We start from the raw sequence: 21,780 nt of genomic DNA on the forward strand, positions 1-21,780 counted from the left end.
TCATATATTTAATTTTAAAGTTCCGAAGGGTCTCTTTCTAAATACATCTTCTGTTTGGGTGTGTGCGTATTGGAATTTTCTGAATTTTGTAAATATCCATTAAACTATGTTATTGGCAAATTAGTTATTCGGGCTTAATTGGTTAATTTTTTTAAAATTGGCAATTAATCGTAATTGGGCTATAAAGTCTAAACCGGTTCGTTTTATAATTAATTAAATCTAGCGGAATTGCAGCCAATAAAGTTAAAAAAATAACTAATTAAATAATTATTTTATTAACAAACCGTGTGAATAATGAATTTGCACCCACTGTCGAACATTGTGCTTGCATAGCAATAGTGAATAGTTCATAGCTACTTCTTTTTTATCTATATTAGATGTGAAAATAGTCAAATACAGTGTTGTTGAGAAAGCTAAGGGTATGAGAGAGAGAGAGAGAGAGAGAGAGAGAATGCATCAGGAGTATTAGTGCAACAACTCCCATATGCTTGATGCCTCCAACTTGAAGATTGAAGTCAAAACAACAATGACAATTTATGAAACATACAAAGCAAGTCTCCCATCCTAGTGCAATGAGACTCATGAAAGCAACCTAGAAACATACAAGTCTCCACATTGGAAATGGTAGACTGTTAACCTTAAAATCAAAATACATGAAGTAAAAGCACATATACTTAATGATGATATCGAAAATCGTCAGTAAGCTACATGATCCTTGCATGTTCTAGACAAGACCTGCACAACAAAGAAGAAGACCTTATAGAAAGTATCAGTGTGGTACCGGTCAAATATCCTTCGAATGTTAAGATAGAGAACTTTCACAACTCTAGAGTGCTAGAGCTAGGGTAAATTATGTGTACCTTGATTTCTGAGGGTTTTGAATTTTTATAGTAGTATACAACCGACTTTGGTTTCTTGGCGAAGAAGATATTTCCTTGTAGGGAAGATCCTCGTTAATACACGTATTTTACAGGATCTTTCCATATAGAGATTTAGTTGACTATGGTTAATCGTGGAGCACAAATCATTTCCATTTGAAGTTTCTTGAGAACCAATTAAACCATATGGATGCCACGTCCACCATAGGGAGTCCGTCCACCTTGGACAAGTTCCGTTGTGCTTCTTCCTTCCCTTTGATCATCCACTACCCAATACCGTCGCTCATGGCAGGTTCTGTAAAACGAGACTTTCTACTTTAAATTTATCCTCTTCACTTACTAGAGACAAATGACATCCAGAGAGATCTACAGAGTAGTTAGTAACAATCAATTCCTTACTATTTGCTTTGCAAGGCAAGGACCTTTAACCAAGCTGGCCTTGCTGTGATGTCTGCTACCCAAGCACTCACATGGGGGCGTGAATCAAAGATGTACAGTTTTTAGACCTCTTAAACACAACTAGGTTAACCTAGTTATTTAACCAAGTGATTAACTTAGGTAAATTATGCAAATCTAGGTTAACACATATAAATCATATTATTGAAACAGTGCGAAAAATAAATAATACAATGATATGATAACCTAGGAAAACCAAACCGGTAAAAAACCTGGGAATGATTTAACCTAGCTATCCTCAAGGTAAAACGAATTCACTATGAAAGAATTGAAGTTTACACAATAGCGACCTAGACCACTAACATCCTATTGCTACTTCGAGTAGGAAACTTACAACCACGACCACGTGACAGCTCCGAGTCCACGAACTACTTCTTTCTCAGATCCATAGTATCAACAAGTACACCACTTGTATTTCTTGAAGTTCTTTATGCAGCAACTGAAACAATCATCAAGCTCTCGACATCAATCTTGATCTTGATAACTCTACGTATGTATGAAGGCAAATACCTCTAGATCTCACAAGAGATTCACACATACAATATCAAAACAAAAATACTCTAGAGAGCTTTTAGATACAAAACCTGATGTGGGATGAAAACACTCAACCCGTCCTTGGACGGTCACCACCTTCGCAGCCGTCCAGAAGTTATCCTCAAGACGAGAGTAACGGACAAGGACGTCCAGAGGGTTATAGCGAAGCTACATCCCTCGTCCATGGGATGCGCACAGCCTACCTTATGAGGACTCGTCCATATAAAGATTCGTGGACTAGGATGTTACACTTAGAATTAACAGGCGCGCTCGATGAAGGAATTCCAGGACGAGGGTATCATACTTAGGAGAATCTCCGAATATAATGTGACAATCCCTTATCCCACGCATAACGGTCATGTACCCGTTGTGGAATAGAAGTGTAACTCCTAAACGGTTATGGCAGTTACGTTAAGCCTCCTTGAATCCAGGAGAGGTTCCTGTCTCAATAACCGTCTATAAGAACACTATATAAAGGCTGCTTCAGACAAGGCCAAGGTATGTTCAGTTTTTACTCCAAAAAAGTTGGAATTCGAATAACTTAGAGGAAAAAACTAACTTTGCCATCGGAGGATTTTTGGCCGGCAGCCCCGGTCGCCTTTGATACGCTTTTCTTTCTTTTTCAGGCCGTAGAAAGAACCAGTAGTCCTTTCAAGTCCGAAGCATCCAGCCTACTGATTTTCTTGGCATCATCAAAACCCTAAATCTAAAAGAGGCACACTCTTCTCTCTTTTAAAAGTCTTATAAAAACGTGCTTAGGGTTTCCTTTATATACTAGGAGAAGTAAATCTGAAACCCTAATCCTTAATGGGCTTGAACTGCTATTTAGGCCGACTTAAAATTTTTCAGAAAATTCTTGATCCACGATTCTCGATCGATCAAGTCTGTTCTTCGATCAATCGAGCTTTGCAGAAATAGAATAGTAATTTCCTGCAATTACTCGATTCCAAACTTACATTAAACCAAACTTTGAGCAAGTCTAAACCTAAACTAAATGTTTTGATCATGGTTTGCCGACACAATATACATTGAAATTCTAATACATTAGTCCCTAAAGTCTTAAAACCTAACAAAAGAGCTTTTTAGTTTGTGTCCCCAACAAGAAATGAATAATAGGCATGTGGTGCAAATCCGCTAGGGTGAAGTAGTCACCTCCCAAGTATTTTGACTCAACTAGTCGACTCCCATAAATATCAAGGACCTTAGCTAGCTTAGGTTCATTTTCCTCCACAACTGTTGCGTCTGGATTAATGCCAAGAACTACTGGCTTATATCCTAGCTCCAATCCTAGAGTTGTAGCTATTTTGTCGTACTGTAGGGCGTCAACCTCCATCCAAACCGATGTAATTGCCATCTTCTTAGGGTCTTGGTATATCAGTTGGGTTCCCTTGTCAGCATACTCATAGGCAATGTATTTAGTAACTGCCCTTGATTCTGAATTACAAAAGGTCAAAGCATAAGGATCATACTAATTATATCCATCCATAATTTTTTCTAATGGAAAAAAATGACTTGCAAATGAGGTCATTGCCCTGGGCCCACTTAAAGCCCTATTGTGTATGATGTGGGACCACCCACGCAATAATAAAGCTTGCCCTTTAAATCTAAAACTCCTAAACTTACAAGTATAATCGGTCACAAGAGTTCCTTAATTCCAACCACTAAGCCATCTCCACAGATTTTAACAGATGGAGAGGAAAGTGATAAATTAACTTGGTCCCAAAAACTTAAATTATTGGTGAAAGTATCAATTTAATGAGAGAAAAGGGAAGTTGATTGAAATATATATATATATATTCTAGTCACTTTCGTCTCTCATCTCTCTCTCTCCTTCATCCAAACATGAGGTAAACCATAGACAAGGAAATGTTAGATTCAAAAATATAATAATAATAATAATAATAATTGAACCTATTCATTGTTGTTTCTTCTAGATGATTATAATGAAAAATGGGCTTATAGGAAATGGAAGGGACTGGAAAAGGCTTTTTTTTTTTTACTTGATCCTAAAAAAATTGAGATACATTAATGTTTTCAGTTCCCTTACATTGCGGGACAGGAAGTGTTCTTTTTTATGTTCACCAGCTCTCAAGTCTACAATAACAAACTCATGGTCTAGCTCTTTCTCAAAGGGGGTAGCGAGAACTCGCATTGTAGCTGTTGAGAGAGGGTTGCCATGGACTTTGATTGCTGACATGATGGTGGATGGTGATATAATCAAGAACAAAGAGCAGATAGAGCAAGCAATATACCACAGGCCTTATCTGATCCATTTATATATACATATATATTGGTTTTTGGAAGGAAGGAAAGTTTCAAGTTTCTTTCTAGAACGCTTACTTTGTAAGCCAATCAAACCAGGATCTCGGTTCCTGAACCTTTTTTTTTTCGGCTGAATGAGAATTCTTAATCCTGGAAAAAGTCCGTGGCAGCTGATTACATATTGCCATGTTGGATGATTTTTTCCCCTCTATTATTGGTTTGGATGATCTCAATTACTATTCTATTCTGACCAAAACAAGTCATACTATTTTACTAGTGAGAGTGATAAAGAAAGTAGTAATATTTTTTTGTACAAATTGATAAATTTAAGCCAGAGCTCCCTGTGTGTCAGGCTACCAGTGGCTTCAAGAATTCAACCACTCTAGGTTCCAGTTTGTTACATGTGTTCTGATATTACATCACGGTATCACCGATCCCGGCCCAGCCCCGAAGAAAATAATGTTAGGCTGATAGCAGTGTAATCGTCAAAGCAGCCTACTCATTGCTTAGTATATCCATTTATTATTGAAAATAGAAGCGTGGGAAAACAAGAAACCATATAATAAAGAGCAAAGACTTGGTCTGGATTAGTTGTTCCAGTGTACTCTGGTGCTCGAATGTATTTACATCCTTTCCTTGAGTTTATTAATAAAATGGCGCCTATAGTTGGGACATGGGATGACCATGCTCAAAGTATAACCTTTTTTTTTTTTTGAACTACTAATATAACTTTTATTATATATTTTTTTATGGGGAATAAAATGTGTGTCGTACCAAGTTGACCCGACCTTCAAATGTAAAGGCCACAGAAATTGCAAATCGTTTAAGATGACCTGTTCCTGGCACAAACTCGATTTAACCCGAACTTGATAAAATTGAATTTGAATATTATATATAAAGTGAATCTATCAATTAAATTAGCCCATGGCAATCCAACTAGACAATTTTATTGTTCTTGTGGATAAGGACTCCAAAAAAACTTTGTGATTTGCCTCCAATTAACCTGCAGTTTCAATGGAGATTAAGATAAACTTGGAGGGTTTGACACTTCAATACATTGAGATTCTCACTTGCGTTTAATAAAAGTGTCATTTTCAGTTATTCATGTCATCTTTCACCTTCTTTTATCTGTGAACAAAACTTGTAATTGGTATTATTTTTATTGGCTGGGATGTGGATCACACGGAATGGGTATAAATCTTGAAGTCCATGACTTATGAGGATTATGGATTTTCACGCACTATAGAACATTATACTTGCATAGCAAGAGTGCATAGTCCGTCTAATCTGAGAGAGAGGGAGAGAGAGAGAGGATTAAACTCAGTTTGAGAAATGTGGGGCATGAACCAGAGGAGCATGTCTATGGATTATTAGTGCAACAATCCCATTGCCCTGGCATGGGAGAATTCACTCGTTTTAAACAGTGCATAAACTTGATGCCTTCAACTTGAAGATTGAAGGCACAACAACAATGACAACTTGTGAAAGCAACCGATATAGAAACATACAAGCCCAAGCACTCACATAGGGGCGAGAATCAAAGAGCTTTTTAGCTTGTGTCCCCAACAGGTAATGTATAGTGGGTAAATGGTGCAAATCCGCCAGGGTGAAGCAATCACCTCGCAAGTATTTTGACTGAGCTAGTCGACTTTCATAGATATCAAGGACCTTAGCCAGCTTAGGTTCATTTTCCTCCACAACTGCTGCGTTTGTACTAATGCCATAAACTACTGGCTTGTACGCCAGCTCCATGCCTAGAGTTGTAGCCATTTGGTCGTACTCATGTAGAGCCTCAACTTCCATCCAAACTGATGCAATTGCCATCTCCTTAAGTCTTGGTATATAAGCTGGGTTCCCTCGTCAGCATACTCATAGGCAATGTACTTAGTAATTGCCCTTGATTCTGAATTGCAAAAGGTGAGAAAGTATGAGTATCATACTAATTATACCCACCCATTAATTTTTTTGTAATGAATAAAACTAAAAAAAGAATTGTAGATTTGGTCGCTACCCCTGACTCACTTAAACTCAAACCATGTCATGCATGGTGTGAGCCACCTGTGCAATAATAAGACTTGTCACTTAAATATTCCATACTCCCAAACCCACAAAAGGACTTGCAAATGTGGTTATTATCCCTGGTTCACTTAAATTTAAACTTTGTCATGAATGGTGTGGGACCATTTGCACCACATAAGTCTTGTCACTTAAACCCACAACTTTGAAACTCACGAAACTTACAAGTGTAATGAGTCACAAGAGCTTCCTATCACTAAACTACATCTATAAACAGTTTAAACAAACAAAGAGTAGAGTGATAAACTACTAAATCAATTTAATGATAGAAAAGGGGAGTTGATTGAAATATATTAATTTTTAGAATATATTCCAGTCACTTTCGCCTCTTGTCTCTCTCGGCAGTCCAAACATGAGGTAAATTATGACAGTATGACTAATGTCTACAAGCTAAATAAACACTTACCAAAGAGCTTGAGATCTCCATCTTCAAAAGCTGGAACTTGACCAAATGGCTGCATATATAGACAAGGAAATTTAATTTGATTCAAAATGATTATAATAATAATAATAAAAAATAATTGAACCTATTCATTGTTGTTTCTTCTAGATTATAATAATGAACAATTGGCTTACAAGAAATGGAAGGATTGGAAAAGGCTTTTTTTTTTTTTTTTTTCTTACTTAATCCTCATAGTTTTCTTACATTGCGGGACAAGAATTGTTCGGCCAAAATTGGCAATTAACCCCAATTGTCCAGCTATATAGTTAATAGGCATTGTTTCGAAACTATATTTTTAACTAACATCTTGAATTTCAAAGACTCGATTTAGGGCTTCTAAATCGAGTCTCAGAGACTCGATTTTCCTGTTCTAATCATGTTCTGATTTGGCATTTTTTTCATGTGGCATCCACCTGGACTCGAGTTCCATCTCGACACTTAGAGCCTTGATTTGTGTTCTCTAAGAATGACGTGGTTGATCCACTTGGAAGCCACTGGAAACCGAGTCTCTAAGACTTGATTTCATAAAAGGGCTTATTCAAAATTCATAAGTCATAGACACCAAACCATTCTCACTCACGCACCTTCACTCTCACTCACCCTCTCCACTCTCACTCAGTCTCCACTCTCACGCACCCTCTCCACTCTCACTCGGTCTCCACTCTCACGCACCTCTACTCTCATCCGGTCAATTCCTCACACTCAATTCCTAAGAGACACAGAGACACTGTCAATTCCTCACTCTCATTCTGTCAAATCCTCGTCCTCCACCAAATTCTTGTTCCACACTTCTACCCTCTCTGAAACCCACGCCAAGTAATCCGTTTCTTAAATGATTTTTTTTTTTTTTTTGCGTTTTTTTTTTTTGTTTGTGGGTTGAACTGTTGATATCAGGAAAATTTCAAATTTCTAGATTGAACTATGCATTGTTCTGTAGTGATGAAGTTAGGGTTTGTTAACTGGGTCTTTGTTAAATTAAATTGTTGATGCTAGGGTTTGTTAAAGTTGATGATTTAGCGTTTAATTTATTTGGATCCATGTTACTGAAATTTTGATGACTTTCTTCTTGCTAAATTTGATAATGTCAGAAATGATATTGTGTTTATTAATGTAATATTGCTGTAGTGTTATTTTATTTTATTTTATTCTATTTGATAAGTTCTTGCCTTACCTGCATTTACTATGTTGGGATATTTTATTTGATATTGAATTATTGTTTCGTTTACTTCAGTCATCTATATCATACCAATCCTCCCCTAATTAATTGGCTAAATAGGTTATCCTTTCCATTAGTTTTGGTTGTTTTCGCTAATTGTCTACTCTACTTAAGTTTTTGTTTATATAAAGTTCTCCAAACTCTAGTAAAAAGCAATTGTAAACTCTAGGGCTGCAATTTAGACTTGCAGTAGAGTGTATGTCAGTTATTTGATAGAGAATGTCAAATTATGGCTCTTGCTATGTGATGATTAGGCATGATATTAGATTAGATCATCAAGTTATGAAATTGGTTAGGTAAAAGAGTTTGAGTTCAATGATAAAGACTAGCTGTACTTTCTTGGCTTGGAGGGCATATGCCCTCATGGTGCTCATAGAAGGAATATTGTACTGAAAATTGATATTAGAGTGGAAGCATTTACTATGCAAACCAAACTGATGTTCCATCTAGCAAATCTGCATCCAAGTGTCATACTCTAGTTGAATGGAACTTATTAATGTAGTGAAGTAAAGATAGTCTACCTTAGCAAGGTCAGGTGCAAGGATTGAGATCCTCTCCATTTGGATTAAAATAGACTAAGCCCAGTTAAAAAGATCGGATCTTATGGCATCATTTGTGTATAATTAGAAGGACTAAATTTAACCACCTCAATGGTGTGGTGGAATATTTTAGAAAATAGACATTTATGCTGGCAACTGCAGTCGAATCAACATAGGGGAAGAGGGATAGAGAGACTTTGAATTTCCATTTATGAGGATCAATATGGTGTGTGGCTTGAAATTCAATAAAAACATTGATTATATTATATGGTGGAGCAGCATTGCTGCCGTTACCTTTTGGGACTAACCATTAGGCATCATTTTGTATACAACATTTTGTTTAGTTCTTTTTTCTTTGTTTGTTTGTTTGTTTTTATTTTTATTTTGTAATTTTTATTTTTATAAGCACAACATTTTGTTTAATTCTTAAAAAAGAAAAAGGAAAAGAGGAAAAATCAATAAAAGCAGTTTTGTATTAGATATCATTTTTTACTTGATACAAGTCCACTCCCTTTGGTGTCCTCCCAATCTTTCTAGAACCAAAAATATCGTCTTTGGTGGAGTGCACTAGCCCTTGGCAATTTGTGGGTCCGATGCATCTCCTTGTTTTTTTAGTTATCGTCTTTGTCCACATCTGTAAATGATACATTCCTCTTCTTTGGCATGACCTTTTTGTCTTTGACAGCATTGATCAACAAATTACATTTTCGGTGGTCTCTCTCTGTGAATTTTATATCTTGGATAAAACAACGGTTTTTTGTGGGTAATATCTAACCTTATGCTTGATGTGGCTAATTTAAGTCTTATCTATTTACATTAATATCTCATGGCAAATAGAGAGGATGGCGTAGGAAAAAAGAGTAATATAGCCAAATTAGGTCTGGCAGTTCTGGACTACTTGGAATTTAAGCTTTGGTTTTGGTGGGAAAAAGGCTAGAAAATAGTAAGGAAGATAGGGCTTCTAATGGTTAAAAGAAATAGAAGGACTTCGGGATGAAATGAAGGGAAAATTTTGAGAGTTGGGTTGATGTTCCAGGGTTGTAAACAGTTAGCTATTAACTGTGTTTGGTTCTTTATGGGGTATTTGGGGTTGTTTGATGGTGAGGGATTTAGGGTTTTGAAGTTTTGGGATTTAGGGTTTCAAAGGTGACAAACCCTAAATCCTTGTTGATCTTTCTCCTCTCTCCATAAGTTGAGTTGATTTCATGGGTTGTGGTGGATCATCCTTGTTTGTGATTTCATGGGTCTAGGTTGATTTCATGGTTCGGTGGTTCAGCAAGTGTGGGCTACAGTGTGATTTGATTTTGGTGGGTTTTGTGGTTTGATTTCGGCGAGGTGATTTGATTTTATGATTCGGTGGGTTCGTGGGTCTTTGTTGTGAATTGATTTTAGCTAGGTTTCAACGAGTGTGGCTGTGATGGTTCGACGAGTGTGGGTCTGGGTTGATTTCATGGATTTGGGCAACTGTGGTTCAGCAAGTGTGGCTAATTTTGGGATTTAATTTTGGTAGGTGTGATTTGATTTTGGTGGGTTTTGTGGTTTGATTTCAACAGGGTGATCTGATTTTGTGATTTGGTGGGTTCGTGCATCTCTGTTGTGAATTGATATTGTGATTTTAGGATTTGGTAGGTTTGTGGTAGTTGTGATATGGGTGGTAGATTTTTGGTAGGTGGTTGGGTTTGTATGGTGGGTCTGTGGTGGTTGTTGGTAATGTTTGAGTTTTGGACAAGGTGGCTATTGGTATTGTGGTGGCTATTGGGTGTGATTGGGTTTTGGTATTGTGGTGGTTGGTGTCTAGCGGCTAGCGGTGTGTAGGTTTATTGGGTTGAGAAAGAAAAAGAGAGACAGAGAGGGAGAAAGAGAAGGGATAATAGAGTAATAAAAAATATATAAAAAGGAATAAAAAATAATAAAGAAAGAATATTTAAATGAAGTAATAAAAAATAGAAGTCTTGATATTAAATGTATTGTAAAGTAAGGTGTTAAATGCTATAAGAGTGGCCTTTTAAGTTGTTAAATACTAAAATTTATAAAACCCTTGATGTGAATACTCTAAAGAGCATCCACATCAGTGGATGCAAATTTCTCTTCTATTTTATACGGAAAAACTTACTTTTTCTATTTTACACATCCATTTTTACAAAAAACCCACATCAGTTTATTTATTCTACACATTTATTCAATAAAATATTCATTATTACCATTTTTTATTATTCCCTTCCTCACTGCCCTCAACCCACAATATCCACCACCGTGAGCACAACCCAAACCCATGGCAACCCAAATCCACAGCAAGCACACCCACGGCAAATCTACAATGAGCAAATGGCGAGCACACCCACGGCAAACCCACGATGAGCAAATGGCAAGCAGACCCATCGCAAACCCACGGTAGCTAACGGCGAGCAGACCCATCGCAAACCCATGGCAGCAAATGGCGAGCACACCACGACAACAAACGGCGAGAAAACCCACAGCAAACCCACATCACTCAAATCGCGAGACCCGATCTACAGCCCCTTCAATCCATTGCCAAAAAATCGAGAGAGAATGTCTAAGAAAGAATGGAGAAGAATGAAGATAGAGAGAAGAAAGAGTGAAGAGTCAGACAAAGAGGCAAAAAAGAAGAAAAGAGTAAGAGAAAGAGAGAGTTGTGTTGTGCGCCTGAGACAAAGGGAGGTGAGAGTCAGTCAAGTAGAGAGGAGAGAGAAATTATTATTAAGATATTAAATACACATGCTACAGTATCCGTGTAAATTTACACGGTACTGTAGCAATGTGCATTTTATACATGAGTTTACACCCACTAATGTGAATGTTTTTTTGCTCAAAATGTGTAAAACTAGTGACTTTTTTTCATTTTGCACATTTATGCACATTTATGCATCCACTAATGTGAATGCTCTAATAGTGTAAATATTGTTATGCAATTTAAAATTTTAAATGACGTGGTAGACTGTACACATTTAAAGTTTGTAATGGAAGAGTCAACTCAAGGGTGAACTAAGGTAAAAATGATGTTAATTACTACAATCAAAACATGTCATTTCAATAATTATAAAAAAATTTGTGAAAATTATTATATCTTTAATAGAAAATTACAAGCCACCTCCAGTGATTATTCAAAGACAAACTGAAGTGAATAATATCCATGCACTAACATTGCACCCGATGATTATTTTAAGCGTATTTTTAAATAATTGGATATAAGATTCTAGCTAGCTAGCTAGAATAAAAAGTGGAATAAGAGATTTGTTTTCCTACCTAAACCTGAGCTTTATGCTTCATCTCAAGCACCTTGGCCCAAGCAGGTCGAGCTAGGATCTTAGAGCACCATGCTCTCGCACGAGGTCGCGATTCAATGAGCTTCTTGGCTGGCGTTCCCATAAGGCTTTGCAAAATTGGGAGGTGAAGTAAATCAGCAATGGTGTACTTGTCAGTTGCCAAATATTTAAATTTTGCTAGCTGTGAGCTGTGTCTCATACACATCAAGAACATTGCCTAATTTGGCTTCAGCCTCAGCCACCACACCTTGGTCAGGAGCCAAGCCATTGTTTGGCTTAATGACCATCTCAAATATAAGTTTCGTTGCTGGTGGCTCAAACTGGTGGTCCTCAACATCAACCCAATTGGCTACTGTGGCCTGCTCCCTGCCATCCCAGTGAACTAGCTCTTCCCCCTTCTTGCCAAGATCATGGGCCATGCATCTTATTATTGCTCTTGATTCAACAATCAATTGGTTGCATTTTTGTTAGCCAGGAATATCAAAATGTGCAAATTGCATAGGTGTCAAGGTATTTTATATATATATATATATATATATATATATATATATATATATATATATATATTGCTTACCGAATTGCTTGATATGTGCCAGTATCCTCGTATACCGGAACTTCACCAAATGGCTACAAAACATAGATGAACAACTTATTGGATATATATGCGGAAGTAAAGTCTTATGTTGAGCAAGAATGATAAAATGGATGGTTAACATAATATAATTGAGTCAAATTCACTGGCTTAAAGTCTTTTGAGTCAAGTAATATATATGTTATATTAACTATTCAGCCTTCTTAACAAGTGGTATCAGAGCTCATGATGGTATGTGGCAAGGTGTTTAAGGTCCCTTACTTCAGAAAAAGAGAGAATGAGTACCAATGGTGCTAGATAGTGGTGCAATGTAAAGTTCAATGGTTAATATATATAAGCCCATACACGAGAGAGAGCTAATATGACAGTAAGATTTTCTGATGGCCCACAAAGAGGCAAGAAGTACATATAAAGTAGTTTGACTCAAACTCATTAGTTTAAACTTTTTAGTTAATTGGTGTCACTATATGTTATATTAATTACTCAATTGAAGTCTCCTCAAAATATGATCTCCCCAATACGCCTTGTGTCCCATGAGATAACTTTACCAATCATCACATGACATTTCATGATGCATATTTGATATATCAATAATCGAACATATATCATGCCAATTGTAGCACAAATTCAAACCAAATGTTACATTGATATCTTGTAAATTTTCTATTGAATTTACATAACTATAGGTAAAACTCACTCTTGAAAACCAGCTTGCAAGGAGAGGGTGTCCAAGAGCTTATAAACGCATGGTTAAACTTACATTTAACCAATGTAGGACACTAGAATCATAACATACCACCACACTCCACAGTCGACGTCTACGACGACTCACTCTAGCGACACTGGCCCGTTGGTAGCCCTTTCTCATTTTGGTGGCTTCACTCAACTATTAGTAACTTTAATCTAGCCTCGGGGTGATGGTTGGCTCTAATACCAAATGTTACAAACCCATGGATAGAACTCACCCTTGAAAACCGACTTGCAAGGAGAGGATGCCCAAGAGCTAAAAAATGCATGGTTAATTAAGCTTACACTTAACCAATGTGAGACACTAGGATCATAACATAATGCTTAATTAACCAATTGCATATGCCTGCAATCCATTCATGTGCATTCCATGTACCATTTTTAAAAAGCAGTAGAACAATGACAAGAACCAATGAACAAAACAAAAATTACTCACTCAAAACTCATTCAAAGTGTTCACTAAGAACAGGTTGGAAACATTATCGTTATCATTCTTTGGTGTAATTTCTGAGTTATGGAGAAAGATCACATCCCAGTGTACTAACTTACATTCATGGAAAGAAAGGCTTTCTTCTTTTGCTCTCCAGATTAAGATTAACTGAAGCAAACACAAAATCAAGATCATTCTCAAAGAGGCATGCCAAAACCTTCAATGTGGCTGGTGAGTTGAGGCCTCCATAGACTTTTCGGACTGTCATTTACGTTCAGTTCTCCTTACACCACTCCTAATTGATATTGACTGGAAGATGGAAACATAACTAAATTAAGATTGAATGTTGGAAAAATTTATAGAATAGGGTACATATATATAAGGTCAAAATTTGTGGAAAGATAGGATAATGATTGGGGTCATGATGAAATTGTTATGTAGGAACTCCTACTTGTGATGGATATTAATAAAATCGGTAGGCAAAAACATTATTTTAGTATTTACATGTTGGTAGCAGTTAATTTAGTCTCTGTTATTTTCAACTTACAATCAATTTGGTCCCTACTGTCACTAATAGAAAATGCCTATGTCGTTAACAGTATTTTTATAAATGTCAAATAAACTTTTTATTATTGTTTTAGTAGCCATGTAAGCAATAAGTGTGCCAACTGTAAAAGGTTTGGATTTTTAGTTAGTGAATTAAATGTAGGGACCAAATTGACTCTAAGTTGAAAATAGCATGGGGCCAAAATGATTGCTACCAAAATGTAAGGATCATATTGATTAAAATATAGCGATCAAAAGAGTGTTTTCACCAAATCAATATTGATAAAGGATTACATCTAATGTTTTATCAATTCGAACTTAATATGTTAGCTGATGAGGTGCAAATTCGTCAGTCACAATGAATGCGTCCAGATGAAGCCAAGCCCTCGTCCCTGTGGTTATGGAGATGATAGGACTGTTCCCTCAAAGTGGTCACCGGTGTGGTGCCTGCCACAGCGTCTCTAATGCCAAAGTTAGTATAAGGAAATCTTCCAAGTAAAACAATGCTCTAGTATTATCAATAAATTTTTTTTTAAGTGTTTTTCTCATACCTTGGTCTGGTGCTTGTGAGGGCCTTATATATGCTTCCCTGGTTCCTTGCCGTTGTGGTAGTTATTGCGGCTTTAATTCCTCTTTTGGTAATGTCTTGTACTCAATAATGTGGACTTCAATGGGTGCCCAACGGTTTATACAGTTGTCTCCGTAACTGTCAGAGACGTTATTGCCTATATTGAATGGTTTGGATATCTTTGTCACTAATGCGGGTATTTAATTGGCTCGTCCGAGGAGATGACCCCATTGGTAGTGAAGACCTCGTCAATAGAAGCTGGATGCGTCAGTCCCATCAGTTGCCCCCTCGAGTTCTGTGGCCGTTGTGGCACGTCAGGACAACCATCAGAAGTTTAAAAGTTTTCTATAGCTTTTGGGATTTCGTTCTGCATTTAAGGTGTAGTGGTGGTGTTTCGTGCATTGTGGCCACGTGGCACGTTCTAAGCGAAGCGGTTTTAATGCTCCCATTGTGACTCTTGGTTTTCCCACTGATTTTTCAGTTTTTGGTGTCTAGCTTTTTAAACTTCCTTACTTCTTCTTTCCTTTTTTCCACATTCTCTTTTGCTCTGTGTTTTCTGAGTTGCCACCGCTGACCTTATGCTGCCATTGTCACCGTGAACCTTCTGCGTTTTGCCTTCTCTATCCGTTGTTTTTTGAGGTATGGCTTTACTCTTGTTATTTTTCTTTCTTTAAGTAGATATTTTCTGTAGCAACTTCTGATTTTTCTTTGGCTTTCTGGTGATTTCTGGTCTTTCTAGGATTCCCACTTTTTTCTTTTCTTGAGTCCTATGCTTAGCAGCTCTGAGGTTTGGACCCTTTGTCCTTCTGTTTCTTTCCTTTTTGCTCGTTTAGGGGGGTCTTTAAGAGCTTTTTCTCACCTTGAGAAATTCCTATTAGAGGGTAGCGGGTTGAGTGTAGCATAGGGTGATCTGCTACCGTTGCTATGTCAATCAATTAGTTGGTTTGAGGATTTGGTAAAGGAAAGGGGAGTGATGTCAGAGGTGAGGTCGAGTGAATTAGAGACTGGGTTATCGTCTATTGACAGACCCGTAGAAGGAGATACTGTCGTCTCTGCCCCTCAGGATGTTAGGGCTTTCCATGCTCTCGAGGGTGTGTGTAGTCTAGACGGTGATACACTTTCTAGGTTCAAGGATAGATTTCAATTCCTGGCTAGGGTTAGGGTTCGTCTGCCCAGTGAGGAGGATCGGGCTTGCCATTTCTTCCTTGGGGAGGCATGCTTCTATGAGGCTGCCTTTCTTTGTGGGCTTAGGTTCCTCGTCCATCCTTTTATTATGGAATTGTTGGGCCATTTTGGTATTGCTCCTGGGCAACTTATGCCCAATTCATGGAGGATTGTGGTTAGCTGTATAAGGATATGGTTGGCTGCTACAGACGGAGACATGATTATGGTGGACGAGCTTGTTTACTTGTATCATCTGAAAGCGGCTAAGGAACATGGGTATTATGAACTGGTGCCGTGGGAGAGAAGGACTAGGATCGTCCAGGATTTACCCTCGTCATTCAAATATTGGAAGTCCCAGTTCTTTTTCGTGTTCGGGGATGATTGGGAGACTTTCTCTAACAAAGTTTGGGATGATCTCCCAAGGCTGCTCCGTTGGTGGAGTACCCCGAACTTAGGTGAGTCATTATTCTTCCCAACCTTTCAACTTTTTGTTTACTTGCTGTCACTTAACTCTTATGCCTGTCATTCTATGCAGTTAAGAGACGACCTAAGCTCAAAAGTAGGTACAAGGAACGGGTTAAGAAGGCGATCGAGTACGCCAAGACGATCAAGGATTTTGACAACCTGGTGGATCCTCAGACTCTTGCCTTTCATTGTCTCAGCCCTGAGCCATCTACTTACGTCCTGTGAAATTTGGAAATTGAAGAATCGAAGAGTAAGTATTAGGCTTATCCATGTCGATCTTGTTGCTCTCTTTTCCTTTCCTTCCTTTTTTTTTTTTAAGTGTTTTCCTTTTGCAGGAATGACTACTAAATTTAAACAGGGAATGTATGCCCAGATGAGGGCTAAGAAGAATGAGCCTTTGTCCAAGCTTGGGACCAGGGGTGTGTGAGTGATGGAAAAGGGGACTCTCGTCATTACAGCCACACCGTAAACTCCTGCAGCCGAATCAATGAGGACGGCTTCCCCGGATGTTTCAGTTGAAGAGATTCCTTCTCAACGAAATAAAAGGTAGAGGACTGGGGATAAGCAAAAAGAGAAAGTCGACTCCCGGTCCTCTAGCATTTGGGATGATGCCAAGGTGGCTCAGGCTCGGGTGCGAGACATTTTCATCGCTAACGACATGAAGATGTTTTCGGGAATATCGGCTAACAAAGTTGTGGGTCGTCATCTCCATAAGCTTGTTCAGGTATTGTACTTATATGACTTTACCTTTTTCATCTTTTTGTGTCTTTTCTTAACATAGGCTTCAATTTTCAGGTGTTCGGGGAGAGTCTCCACATTACTTCCGAGTACCTCGCCCAGGATGCAAAGGTTACTTCGTCGGTGTCTAGGATAGAGGCTCTGGAGGTGGAGAATTCTAAGCTGAAGAAAGATTTAATCACCTCTATGGACGAGGCCAACTCCGTCAAGGAGAAGATTAAGACTTTGGGAGATGACCTCAGGGCGGAAAGGCAGCTTACACTGGAGAAGGATGAACAACTCTCTGCCGCTTGGGAGAAGCTGAAGGTTATCGCTGCCAAGGCCGTCGAGGGCTTCTAGCAGACTGAGGAGTACAATTCCGTGCTTTTTAGTTGGTACTTTAAGGGTTTCGAGCTTCTTCGTCGGTATATGATCAAGCATCCTTCTTGAGTAGACCTCGAAAGCCTCGATATGAAAATGGTGACCTGGAGATGGCGGCAGACGAGGCTCTCAATCTACAACTTCTGAAGATGTTCCCAAGGATACTCATATGCCCCCTCTAGATGGTGAAGATGCTGCTGCTAATGTTTGACCCTGTTTCAAATTCAACTGTTGTGTTTTTTTTTTCTCTCTGCCCGGTGTGTTTTGGGCTTTTAGTTATATTTTCAGGACAATATTTCTAGTCTAAAAACAATGCTTTTAGCCTAGCGTTTATGGGCTTTTAATTTTAATGTTAAAGCAATGGTATCGGCCCTTTATTCTTGGGCTCTTAGTTTTATTCATGATTGCACACTTACTTGCACATATTCTTGCTCGTGATTGCTTTTGTACTCTTTGTTATGCCCTTTGCTTCTTTCTTTTCCTGCATCAGTACTTTATTAAATATTGGCCTCGTCAATAGCTTACACCAGTCTGGATGAAATCTTAGTCATTTCTATGCTTTGTTGTGACTTACACCCTTTTAGGGATCCTGTCAATTTTTTGGCGTCGTGAGTAACTTACATCTGTCTAGGCGGAATCTTGTTACTTAGCCATTCTTGGGTTTTGTTGTGACATACACCTCTTTTGGGATCTTGTCAATTTTGTGGCTTCGTGAGTAACTTAGATCCGTCTAGGCGGAATCTTGTTACTTGGCCATTCTTGGGTTTTGTTGTGACATACACCCCTTTTGGGATCCTGTCAATTCTGTGGCTTCATGAGTAACTTACATCCGTCTAGGCAAAATCTTGTTACTTAGTCATTCTTAGGTTTTGTTGTGACATACACCCCTTTTGGGATCCTGTCAATTTTGTGGCTTCGTGAGTAACTTACATCCGTCTAGGCGGAATCTTGTTACTTAGCCATTCTTGGGTTTTGTTGTGACATACACCCCTTTTAGGATCCCCTCAATTTTGTGGCTTCGTGAGTAACTTACATCCATCTAGGTGGAATCTTGTTACTTAGCCATTCTTACGCGACTTCCACATTACAAAACCTACACTTATTAAAACATTTGTCTGAATATTGTTTATTGCATTTTGGACTGAATACAATCGTCTGTTACATTTATTGGTAATACTTCTTCAAGTGTTCAATGTTTCATGGTCTCGGGAGTCTCTGTCCGTCTAGGGTCTCCAAGTGATAGCTGCCTTGTCTGGAGTAATGGACGACCTGGTAGGGTCCTTTCCATTTGGGACCAAGCTTTCCTTGAGCAAAGTCGTCGGAATGACTTTGCGCAGGACGAGGTCGCTTATATCAAGTTGTCTGAGCTTTACCCTCTTGGTGTAGTACTCGGCCATCTTCTGCTGGTACTTCGTCATCTTGTCGAAGGCTTTTTCTCTCACTTCATCTAGGCAATCTAGGTTGACTCGTAGCTGGTCGTCATTACTCTCCTCGCGAAACATTTCTCGCCCGGTGCTAGTTATCCCCACTTCAATTGGGATTACTGCCTCGGTGCCATAGGTGAGTCTGAAGGGGGTTTCTCCTGTTGGGGTTCTTGCCATGGTCCTGTAGGCCCACAAGACATTGGCTAATTCTTCTAGCCAAGCGCCCATTGTGTCGTCCAATTTGGTCTTGATTATCTTGAGTAGTGTTCGACTCGTCACCTCCATCTATTCGTTTACCCGTAAATGTCCTAGGGACAAGAATTGGTTCTTGATCCCTAGGCCTAAACAGAAATCCCTGAAGCTTTGGCTGTCGAACTACCGCCCATTATCTAATATGATTGTTCATGGAATCCCAAACCGACAGATTATGCTCTTCCACACGAAGTTCTGGATTCTGGCTTCGATGATGGTTGTCAGTGCCTCTGCTTCGACCCACTTCGTGAAGTAATCAATGGCGACCAGTAGGAATTTTACATGTCCTTTACCTTGAGGCAATGGAACGACGATGTCGATTCCCCACTGTGCAAAGGGCCAAGGGGAGGATCTCGTTGTCAATTTCTCTACTGGAATGCGTTGGACATTCCCAAACCTTTGGCACTTGTCGCACTTCTTGACAAGCTCCCTTGCATCTACCTGCATTATAGGCCAGAAATAACCTGTTCAGATGATTTTACTTACCAGTGATCTGGGGCCTGCATGATCTCCTTTAGAATATACTTGGCTTCTTCCTCGTCAACACACTTTAGGTAGGGCATGGAAAAGCCTCTCTTGTATAGTGTGTCATTTAGGATCGTGAATCTTGCCGCTCTCTTCCTGACCTTCCTGGCCTCCTAGATGTCTTGAGGGAGGTGCCTATTCTAGAGAAAGGATATGATCGGTGACATCCAGCTACTTGTGCTCTAGATTGCAAATGTGGAGACTTCATCAATGCTCGGGTGTTTCCGGACCTCCATCTCCAATCCCAGGCTGGTTATCCCTTCTTCTGACGATGCCAGTCTCGCAACTTCATTTGTTGCCATGTTCTAGCTTCTAGGGACCTATATGAATTCTACTTTATCAAATTCTTATGCCAGACACTTCGTCAGCCGTAGGTATTTCTGCATTCTTTCCTCTTTTGCTTCATATTCTCCCTGAATTTGCCCTATTACTAGCTTGGAATCACTCTGGATTAGCAAGTTCTTGGGCCCTAGTGCTTTCCCGAGTCTTAACCCTGTCAATACTCCTTCGTACTCAGCCTCGTTGTTGGTGGCCTGGAATTGCAACTGAACTTCATATCTAAGCATTTCTCCGTCAGGAGTGGTTATGACGACCCCTACTCCCCCCTCTTTTGGGCTAACGAACCATCGGTCTGTATCATCCACCGTTCTGTTTCGTCGATGAGGTCGTTTTCGTCTAGTATGGTAAATTTGGCGATGAAGTCCGCCAAGGCCTGTGCCTTAATGGCTGTCCTAGGATGGTACTAAATGTTGAACTGGCTAAGTTTGATTGCCCACTGGACCATTCTTCTTGCTGCTTCAAGTCTGTTCATGGATTTCCTGATAGGTTGATCCATTATTACGAGAATAGGGTTTGCCTAAAAATATGGCCATAGTTTGCACAAAGCTACTATTAATGCGAATACAATCTTTTCAATCCTTGGGTACTTTGCTTCAGTACTTTGGAAAGCTTGACTGACGTAGTAAACTGGGAGCTGCTTTTTGTCCTCTTCTCGAATCAAGGTTGCGCTCACAGCTGAGGTTGATACTGCCAGATACAAATATAAGTTTTCCCCTTCTTTGGATGGACTTAGGAAGGGTGGACTACTCAGGTAATGCTTGAGTTCCTAAAACGCTGCCCCACACTTGTCAGTCCAGGCGAATGCTTGTTTCAACGTCTTAAAGAAGGGCAAGCATTTGTCTGTCGCTTTAGAGAGGAACCTACTGAGTGCAGCAATCGTTCCTGTGAGTTTTTTGACTTCTTTGACTGTCTTGGGTGATGTCATGTTGAGTATGACCTACACCTTCTTTGGGTTTGCTTCTATTCCTCTTTGGGACACCATGAATCCCAAGAATTTCCCTGAGGCCACGCCAAAAACACACTTGCTGGGATTCAACTTCACCGGGTACTGCTTGAAGGTGGCAAACGTCTCCTTCAAGTCGTCCAGATGGGCAAGTTCTTCTCTACTTTTGACGAGCATGTCATCTACGTACACTTCCATGTTCCTGCCCATCTGCTTGATGAACATTTTGTTCACTAACCTCTAGTAGGTTGCTCCTGCATTCTTTAGTCCAAAGGACTTTATAGCAATAAAGCCCTTGACTTGTGATGAAAGCAATTTTCTCTTGATCTTCTTCAGCCATTTTTATCTGATTATATCTTGAGAAAGCATCTATGAACGTCAATAACTTATGCCCGGCTGTAGAATCCACTAACTGGTCTATCCTTGGTACTGGGAAACTATCTTTTGGGCAGACCTTGTTCAGGTCCTTGAAGTCCACGCACATTTTTCACTTCCCATTTGCCTTCTTCACTAGGACGACATTTGCAAGCCACTCAGGATAGTAAACTTCCCAAATAAAGCCTGCCAACAATAATTTGTTAACTTCGTCTATAATTACTTTGTTTCGTTCAGGGGCGAAGACACGTCACTTTTGCTGGACGGGTTTTCTTTCCGGATCTACGTTCAACTTATGCTGAATGACTTTTAGAGATATGCCTAGCATGTCCTCATGACTCCACGTGAAGACGTCCAGGTTTTCTTTAAGAAACTGAACGAGCCTGCCCTCATTTCTGGACTCAATGTCGTCCCTATTCTTGTTGTTTTTGTTGCCTCTCCTTCGACCAACTCCACTATCTCCAGGGTTTCTATTTTGTCTTCTTCCTTCTCCTCGATCGTCCAAGTATGATTTTCTTTTGCTGCCAACATAGTTTGGTAACACTCTCTAGCCAGGAATTGGTTTCTTTTCACCTCACCAACACCATTCTTCGTTGGGAATTTTACTTTTAGGCAGTAGGTGGAC

General features: G+C 39.2%; 2 protein-coding genes and 2 pseudogenes across 2 annotated transcripts; all 4 read right to left on the reverse strand.

The window, feature by feature from the left end:
• Nucleotides 1-1,384: 1,384 nt before the first annotated feature.
• LOC142614233 (glutathione S-transferase PARB-like) lies at nucleotides 1,385-4,065 on the reverse strand. The gene is made up of 3 exons (XM_075786800.1): nucleotides 3,916-4,065; nucleotides 2,940-3,336; nucleotides 1,385-1,386 (listed from the first exon to the last, which is right to left on the reverse strand). Coding segments are annotated over exons 1-3 (549 nt in total).
• Nucleotides 4,066-5,546: 1,481 nt separating this feature from the next.
• Nucleotides 5,547-6,888, reverse strand: LOC142612323 (glutathione S-transferase-like; annotated as a pseudogene).
• A 4,779-nt stretch (nucleotides 6,889-11,667) lies between these two features.
• On the reverse strand, nucleotides 11,668-13,724 carry LOC142612324 (glutathione S-transferase-like; annotated as a pseudogene).
• A 4,796-nt stretch (nucleotides 13,725-18,520) lies between these two features.
• On the reverse strand, nucleotides 18,521-19,006 carry LOC142612325 (uncharacterized). The gene has a single exon (XM_075784430.1). The coding sequence runs from the start codon at nucleotides 19,004-19,006 to the stop codon at nucleotides 18,521-18,523; it is 486 nt and encodes a 161-aa protein (XP_075640545.1).
• Nucleotides 19,007-21,780: the final 2,774 nt, after the last annotated feature.

The sequence above is a fragment of the Castanea sativa genome, chromosome 10 (assembly GCF_040712315.1).
Source record: "Castanea sativa cultivar Marrone di Chiusa Pesio chromosome 10, ASM4071231v1".
NCBI classification, from domain to species: Eukaryota; Viridiplantae; Streptophyta; class Magnoliopsida; order Fagales; family Fagaceae; genus Castanea; species Castanea sativa.

What these genes read in the sequence shown, in the direction of transcription:
- LOC142614233 (XM_075786800.1), bottom strand. Translation starts at nt 4,065, where the DNA reads ATGTCAGCAATCAAAGTCCATGGCAACCCTCTCTCAACAGCTACAATG. An exon ending in AACACTTCCTGTCCCGCAAT is followed by an intron (nt 3,337 to 3,915) that starts GTAAGGGAACTG and finishes GGATATAATTAG; the next exon opens with TATGATCCTTATGCTTTGAC.
- LOC142612325 (XM_075784430.1), bottom strand. Translation starts at nt 19,006, where the DNA reads ATGGAGGTGACGAGTCGAACACTACTCAAGATAATCAAGACCAAATTG.